Consider the following 9,184-nt stretch of genomic DNA (forward strand, 5'->3'; position numbering starts at 1 on the left):
ATTGGAGAGGTGGGTCAAGTCACTACAACAAATTTTATATTTAGTGGAGGTTTTTTATGCGATTAGCGGAGGTTTTTAACCTCCACAATATAACTAGCGGAGGTTTCAAAAACCTCCACAGTTATGACCGTTAGAAGTGTTTTGCGGAGGTTTTAGAAAACCTCTAATACCTGTACATTTGTAGTGGTTTATTTGTGGAGGTTTTTAACCTCCACTATTTGTGGAGGTTTTTAACCTCCACTATCCGAGGAGGTCTTTGTAATGTTTACGATGGAGGTTTTAAACCTCCACTATTTGAGAACAAATATAAACTCAATTTAATTTCTAGAGGTAACTATTATATGTTTCTAAAGGATTTCAACCTCAATTACAACTTTAATCTCATTAATTTATAACTTTTATTTAAATATACAATACTAAATACAAATGTTCTTAACAATAATAAAATTTTAGTGCAAATTAGCAAGGTAGTGTATCATAGTTAAAAGAGTTATAATTCATCCTTCATTATAAATCCAAATACACTATAAAATCTCAAAAAACTAAAAGTAGTCTCATATCACACTTTAAAAACAAAATACATAACAAATATTCTAAATGTTGTTGGCTCCATATGATCATTTTGCACTCAAATGTGTATCAGACATACTTGCATCATCATTTGCCTGGAATAATAAAATAAAAACATTTAGTTGGAACAATAAAAAAAACATTGATAAACTACAGAAAAAAAAAAAGTGAAATGACAATTCATCCTATGTCAACTCAAGCACCTTTCTAAACTATAGAAAATGGCAAGATAGTCTATAACTATGAACGACTGCCTTCATCAATTCTGCATAAGGATATTTAAAGACAAAATATGTTTTTTAAATATAATACATTTTTAATTTTTATATGAGTTGCTTATTGATTTTTCTTGAGATAAAAGTTTAAGAAGATAAACTTGTGTATGTACAGCAATAGCTAAACCATCAACAAGAAGAGATGATGTTAACCAAACTTGAAGGCATACGTGAAAACCAGCCATTTTAATTGGACCTAACCTTGATGCCAATGATGCTGATAAGGTAATACAGAATGTCACTACTACAACTCTAGCCAACACCAAACCTCCTGTAATTGATCATGAAATTGGAAACAAAATCTAACATAAGTAAAATCAATATTTATGTGTTGGGAGTGTGTGATCAAAATATGTGTGATTACTATGCATCTCTATAAATGTTAAAATAAGTCTCATATCGAACATGAATATGACTCAGTCACTACTTACAAGACTTAATAACATTCACTCTATAAACTTGCTTTTAGGGTTGAGTTAGGTCTAGTTATTCTAATATGGTACGAGAACTACAACCCAATTTTTATCTGGTTGTCATAGCTCAAAAGTAACCATTTGCTTGGTTCAACAGACTTCAGTGGTTTAATGTCGGGCTACTCTTATCGCTCACCTATCTGACCATTTATGTCACCGATTGCAGGATACATATACAAGATAATATGGTATGAGAGTCATAACCCAACTTTTATCTTGTTGTCATGGGTCGAAAGTAACCATTTGTCTGGTTCGGCAGACTTCAGTGATTTAAATGTCCAAGGGCTACTCTTATCGCCCACCTATCTGACCATTTATGACATAGATAGTTCAATACATATTCAAGATGGAGTTATCAAATTCAAGAGGTATGTGTTAGCCCCATACCATTTTTAAGAAACCTGAAAATTTGAAAATCTTTGAGGCCTGGAGGTAGAAGGATCATTCTTTTCATCAAAATCAACAACAAAGCCAACACCATCACATCCCTAGAAGAACCATAATTTCATAAGTTAAAGTTGTACAAACAGTGAACATTGATTTGAAACAACATAGGAAAACTTACTGGGCCAGAACATGTGAAATTGCTGCACCTTCAATGCCCAATTTGCAATAAAAATTAAGTACTGAATCCTAAGCTACATTCAATGCATATCCTGAAACTGAATAAAACCATATACACAAATGAACCAAATTAGGAAAATTGCTAATGAATTCATAAACAAAAGTTGAGCTTATAAACAGTGCACGCACATGCATCAACACAGGCATCAACGTCAGAGACACTGCAAACAGTGACACAAGTATCAAGAATGGGGTCTTTTGAGAATGATGCAACCTTCTTCAGCATCATCTTTGATGTACAAACGCTTTCACAGACAAAAATTTCATCACATGGATTGCAGCTCCCAAAAGTGACCAACAAATATCCCCCATCTCTGATATACAACTTCAACAACTCTACTTCTAATTCATATGCCCCACACTCTTAACAAACAAGGAAAGTCAATGAAATTTATAGTTTGAATCCCCAATCAAGATTATTCACCCAATGAGCAAACAAAAAAAATACAAATACAATTATTCAAGTAAATCTTTTGCGAAAACCAAATTTCTCTAATTTAGCAAAACCCAAGTGCATCAAAGATTCACACCCTATTTATCATATGTATGAGCCATTGAAGCATTTTATCAAACACTTAATAGGTTAAAGCCAAGGTGTGGTCTTATGGAGTTTGTATTAATAAGACAAAATTCCAATATCTAATGAATGAATAACGTATTTATATGTAGCTAAACAATGAGATTCTGAAAATACTATTGCATTTTAAAGATCATAAGAACAATTAGAAACTCCAATAGTTAATTATGAAAATATGTTTATGTATAATAAAGAAGAAAATATTACCAAAGATGGATGAAGGAACAATGCCACAAAGCTCTCAGTGCTTCCTGTTGGGATTTAATGATATTGTTAGTAAAATGTGGAGTGAAAATCTAAAAATGAACCAGAAATGAAGCTTGTATTTTCCAAACACAAACTGGAAGAATTTGGACAAATTAAATAAAGAAGAAAGCATGTTAGGTGCATGAAAAATAGAAGTACTCGATGATCATGGCGAGTATCATCATAAGGCACTTGCAGTCGTTCTTGAAGCAATGGAGAAGAGATAGAGAAGAGGGTCTGGAGAAGAGATAGAGAATAGGGTTTGGAGAAGAGGTTTTGAACGTGACTGATATGTAGTTTTGTTCAAACTAATAGTGAACCTCCATAAATTAAATAAAAACCTCCATTATATATTTAGTCAATCTTGTATCCCGCCTCATTTAATTTATCTCGGGAGGTTTGAATAACCTCCACAAAATGCAAAATTTGGTGTAGTGAGTTTCATGGAAGACCATCCTAACATCGATCTCATTCACATTTGTATCAACCACACTTATACATTGAAACTTAAAATGTGATAATTAATTTAGAGGATCCATAGATGAATTTATTGATATTTGATATACGCAACACTTTCAACATTTTCCCCTTATACGCATCTTCTGAAATTACTTTTCTTCTATATATGGGAAAATTTACTCAGATAGTGTGGGTTGACTGTAAAATTATGGAAGTAGTTTAACTTTTATAAAAATTACGAAAGTAGTGTATTTTCTGGGAACTCGTGACTCTCATGCACGACTTTATAGGAACTTGTGACTCCTACGTATGAATTTATAGGAACTCGTGGCTTACATTCACGAGCTACATTTTTTTCTCTCTCCTCAAGTCTCGTGGATGAAAATCACGAATTTAATTTAATTTGTCCATTGTTGCACTTTTAGTCACATCAAAGTTAAACATATAGAATATTAGGTAATAAGTCCCATTTTTTATGTCTTATTATATCCTAATCTAATTGAAAGTTGCCACATACTTAAAAATAAAAATAGAAAATATTTTTTGTATTATTTGATGGGATTTAATTAGTTTGGGACATGAAAACAGAAATTTTTTGGGATAGATAATCTTATTACATAATATATATGGTTCCCTCCCATGAATTTAATAATGGACATCGAATTCGTACATGAGAATCACAAGTTCATATAAAGGCGTGCAAGAGTTTCAAGTTTCCTAAAAAATACACATTTTTAGTAATTTTTATAAAAGTTACGCTACTTTCATAATTTTGGGGTGAACTTACACTAATAGTGTAAATTTTCCATATATCTTGTGATGGAAAACTTGTTAGTTAAGCAACGCCTGACATGACATCTCTTTGTACATACAACTTATAAGTGTTCCCTTTGGATACCAATGCAATGCTTAAGCGAATCTAATAATTTTATACAAGATTAATATTAAATAAATCTACATAAAATTAAAAGTGGTTAGTGACAGATGAAATGAATCCCACACATTAGATGAGTTTTATATATCTAAGGCAAAGAATGGGTAGTAGTTTGAGACAGAGCAAAGTGTATCCACGTATCATTATTCATTGACGAATTATCCAACAACTCTTTAGAAAGGATCTAAAATCTAAATTCGTGCTCATTTTGAATATCTAATATATGGCCTGTCATATTTTGTAAGTACAACCATATCAATTGCTCTTTGGACTTTGGGTATAGTTTTTTTAATACTGCCAAGTGTATTTTGTTATCTTTTGTGTAAAAAACTAATCTCTTTTAAAATATATAGTTTCATTCTTAACAAATATCGTTTACAATAATTGAATTATTGACCTTTTAGTCATCATTAAAATCTAATTCAACGTCTCATTAGTTTCTGGTATAGTTTGAGGATGTAGAATAATAACTTGATATTGAAAATGACTTATTTAACCTAACAAGAATTGATCTTCGATTTCCTACACCAAATTACTCCTTTTATACTTATTATAGAGTACTCTAAAACATTCCTTCATAAGATTATATATTTTTAACGAAAGCAAAAGGCATGCATAACCACCTTAACAAGTGTATAAAATAATAATAATAATAATAATAAATTCATGACAAGTGAATCACAATTGTTCCATTCTGAAAGCCTGATATATCTTCAATAAAAATAAAGGTTAACATATCTGGTGACCGGCTTCTCTTCCATTTTCTGAACCTCTCCCACCCATGCCCCAACATTACTCTTCAACTGCCTCAAAACCGTTCTTACTCAAATTACATAACTTAAACATGTAGCTATCTCACTTATCCCAAAACTTATACCACTTACTTTTTATTAGTCAGAAAAATAAAATATAAATTAAATGCATATTAATTTTATATTTTCTGACTAATAAAAATCAAATGACACATTCAATGATTGATGTCTTGGAACAAAAGATTTGTTGTCTTAAATAGAGCATTGAAAAGTCATGTTTGGGCTTGGGCCTGACACAAATATTTGTTACAAATTTCTAGTTATAATTGGGCCGGCCCGAAGAAGAGTAGCTACCATCAGATTCAGAAGGTGGAAACGAGTCTACATCAGCCATGTGTTGAGGTATCTGATTATTCGCTTCTGAAACACTCCACACCTTCACAGACTTATCCAAACTCCCACTATACACCACCCACCGTGGATCACCTCTCGCCGCCGCCTCCCTATCTTCCTCCACCGCAAGACACTTAACCGGACCGTCGTGCCCAGTCAACACAGACACACACGTGTGAATCACCCCATCCCTTTTCCACACACATATAGTCTTATCAGCAGAGCCACTAAAAACCAAAGTCCCAGCCGCAGAGAGACAAAGAATCGCAAGCTTGTGACCCTTGAGGACCCCACCATGTGCAAATTGCTTCTCTTGTTCCCAAAAATTAATGAAACCATCACTGGACCCACAGTACACAATTGAACCGGATGGGTTAACCGCTAACGCCGTTACTGCACATTCTTGTTTAAGCAAAGTCTGAACCGCTTCGTGTTTTGTTCTATTCCCACGTTGCTCCCTTTTCCACACCTTAACGGTTCCGTCAGCTGAACCGGAGAAAACCAAACTTTCTAAACCGCAAACGACGGAGTTAACGGCGTCGTTATGAGCCGGAATTGATTCCAAGCATTTAGAATCAGAAATCCTCCAAACCTTAATTGTTCTGTCCCATGAAGCTGAATAGAGATAAGCTTTGTCGTTTGAGAGACTCAAGCATGAAACGGCGTCGGAGTGTTTAATCCAGAGAGCAGTACGGTGTTTTCGGACTTCGACGTAGTTACTAGGTTTCATTGAACTCTTGAAAATGTCTTTTAAGGTTGGTAATGTTCCTGAACGCTTGTGAACGCTAGGGTTCTTTGGTGAAACTTTCCAAACGCGGATTTTACCGTCTTGGTGACCAGTGAAAATTTTCTGACCAGAGATTATAATCGCTTTTACCAAACCACTGTTTGCTTTGAATCCACAAAACTCATTCAGATTCTTCCATACACGAATGTTCTTTGAATCAGAACCTGTGTATAAAAGGTCACCAGAAGCTGCTAACGAATAAATGTGTCCCTCTTCACGAACAAGAGAACCAATGAGAGCGTTTTTCGGAGCGGCTTGGTCGTAATTTTGAGACCATTGCGGCTTTGAGAAAGGTGAATTGGTTGTTTGGTTCCATGGTGACATCATCATTGGTGAACATTCACCGCTCATGCGGCTAGGGTCATTGAAGCAAGGGTCAATTGAATGATATTCTTCGTCGCTAAATGCTTCGGTTGTTGAGATTCGAGGTTGCTCGGAGTTCATGAATTGTGGACGTGGAATAGTGTTGGTTCCCATGGTTGTTGATCAAATATCTATTTATATTTTATCTATATGTTCTTCATGCACTGATGAAGAAGCTAGGGGCAGCAGAAAAGGTTGTGAAGAATTATTGAAACTGCCACCAGAAAATGCAAATGGGAGAACAAAGAACAGAAAAAATGAAGATTTTGATGGGTTGGTTGGTAAAGAGAAAATGAAGGAGGTTAAAGAATATGACAAATGATACCAATGGCGGGAGAGGAAAGAGAAGGTTATAAAACTATATATAATGGTAGGAATGAACGGTTTATATGGTTGGGTCAATTGTATGATAACACGTAAGTGGGATCGATAATATAGAAGGGTGTGCTTGTTTGAAAAATGTTAATTTAAGTTAGGTCCTGCATATTCTGTTTACATTGGTAAAATATGGTTATGCAAGTTGGTAGAATGCTGAGAATATGAATATGATGACATTGTGATTTGTGAACGTTCCGTGTTGTGCGCTATTGTAAGATGAAATGGTATGGTCTTTTTGACTAATAATATCCTCCATGACAGAAAATGTTATGACCGAGAAGTTTGGACCAGGAAAGCAAGTATATTAGAAGAAAAAATAATATAATTTTCTATTTTTATTTTTAAAACATAATGAGATAATACTTTATTTTTATGTGTAAATGCAACATTGTATGATTGAGAAGTTTGGACCAGGAAAATAAATATAGCTAAAATAAGAAGAAAAAATAATATAATTTAATATTTTTATTATTAATATATAATGAAATAATAAGTTTATTTTTATATGTAAATGCAACCTTGATAATCTGGCTCTCCATTAATATACATTATTTCCACCAAGTATACCCGTTTGTTTAGTTGGCTAATGTGATATACAGTAAATATTTATATATAATAAGTATATTATCTATTATTTATTTGTTTTTTTAAAAGTCAATAATAATTAAATATAAATGATAAGTAATAAGATGACAATATATAAAAGTTATACATTATCGATATATATATTTTTTTCTAACAATATTATTATTATGATTATGAAGATGCATTTTTATCTTGTTTTATAAGAACAATATTGGTCTTCTACTTGGATTTAACATGGTGCGGCACATATTTTTATGTAGCTGAAATAAATAGTATTATGCATTATATACAAATCATATATTTTCATTTGAAAAAGATAGTTAAAAAATATTTAAAATTGACAATCTTTTTAGGATTGAGGAATTAATATATTTGTGGGATATATGATTCTAATAAAGATGGTCCTTACATGTGCATAGACAAAGTCTAGTCTAACATATGATTCTTTTGTCTTCAAAGTGATGTTCTCTATATTAAAATGCAAGCCAATCTTTCATTTGATATTAAGCTCAAACGATTAAGGAAGTTTGGCAATATTAACCATTAACTACAGCTAGCAAGCTTCAACTCACACAAACGATTTCGTGTTACAGTACAAAAACAAAATTCAAAATAATTTTATTGGATTGTTATATGTATATGCATGGAACTTATCTACTAAGAATGGTTTTCATAAAAAAATTATAAGAATTAAATTTTGAAGCTTACACAATGATTAAGATTGATTGTTATTTAAAAAAGTCGTATGCACTTAATCTTCATCTCTTTATAAAAGTTATTGTCGTATGAAATGATCTAATTGTATTGTTGTCATTTTTAACCACAATAAGTGTGAAACAAACTTTGTAGATGGATTAGTTGGAGCAGGTGTTGATCACGATAGTAATAAATTGTTTCATAACTCGCAATATAGTGAATTAGAGTTTACTATATTAATGAATAATTTGTAAATGTTTCTATAATATAAGTATTAATCAAGAGCGGAAACGGGTAAGACTGCTTATTAGAAGCCTATTACATGATCTATAATAAGCTAGGTCATACCAAAAAATTTCGTGAACAGACTAAACTCGGACTTTTTAAAGAGTATATTTGCTTTAACATGTTAGACTTTAGGTCATCCAAAATACTTATTAAGCGTAATTGGGCAGCCTATTTAGTTATATTATGTAATATGTTGATATTATACAATTTTAATATAAATAATACTATTATATATGTGTAATTATAATATAAAAATATAATTTAATCGTTAGGGTGAGTATGAATATTAACATATTTAAATGTAGATATGATAGTCTATTTCAATATTATATATTAGAATAGATTTTTTAAACAGAATAAGAGATCATATCAGACTTTTAAACAAGTTAGATCTAGACTTTGAATTTCTTTTAACAGACTAACAAGTCAGACTCAAAATCCTACATGTTATATAGATTGGATCTGTTTAAGGCACAGTCTGATTTGTCTTGTTTCCAACCCTAAAACCTAACACTTATAAAAAATAAAAATAAAGGATTAATAAGACTATGAGAGAATATACATCTCAACAGTTTTAATCAAGTGATAAATGACTTGCAGAAACTTGATGTGAAGGTTGATGATGAGGACAAAGCAATAATATTACTGTGTTCTTTGCCAAATTTCTATGAACATTTGGTGATAACATTGACGTACGGGAAAGACTCAATCAAACTGGATGAGATCACATCTGCACTTCTGTCCCACACTCAAAGAAGACAGAATGTAGGTGAAGGGTCTCAGG

General features: G+C 32.2%; 1 protein-coding gene and 1 long non-coding RNA gene across 2 annotated transcripts; both read right to left on the reverse strand.

Moving 5' to 3' along the window:
- Window positions 1-472: 472 nt before the first annotated feature.
- LOC109338050 lies at window positions 473-3,032 on the reverse strand. The gene is made up of 6 exons (XR_002106501.1): window positions 2,925-3,032; window positions 2,727-2,770; window positions 1,884-1,980; window positions 1,706-1,806; window positions 1,047-1,116; window positions 473-665 (listed from the first exon to the last, which is right to left on the reverse strand). It is a non-coding gene; the product is annotated as an uncharacterized LOC109338050 (long non-coding RNA).
- A 2,089-nt stretch (window positions 3,033-5,121) lies between these two features.
- On the reverse strand, window positions 5,122-6,881 carry LOC109338049 (guanine nucleotide-binding protein subunit beta-like protein). The gene is made up of 2 exons (XM_019575184.1): window positions 6,622-6,881; window positions 5,122-6,567 (listed from the first exon to the last, which is right to left on the reverse strand). Exon 2 carries the CDS (start codon window positions 6,565-6,567, stop codon window positions 5,227-5,229), a length of 1,341 nt encoding a protein of 446 aa, XP_019430729.1. The 5' UTR covers window positions 6,622-6,881; the 3' UTR covers window positions 5,122-5,226.
- Window positions 6,882-9,184: the final 2,303 nt, after the last annotated feature.

This window comes from Lupinus angustifolius, unplaced genomic scaffold (genome assembly GCF_001865875.1).
Source record: "Lupinus angustifolius cultivar Tanjil unplaced genomic scaffold, LupAngTanjil_v1.0 Scaffold_17_18, whole genome shotgun sequence".
Taxonomy (NCBI): Eukaryota; Viridiplantae; Streptophyta; class Magnoliopsida; order Fabales; family Fabaceae; genus Lupinus; species Lupinus angustifolius.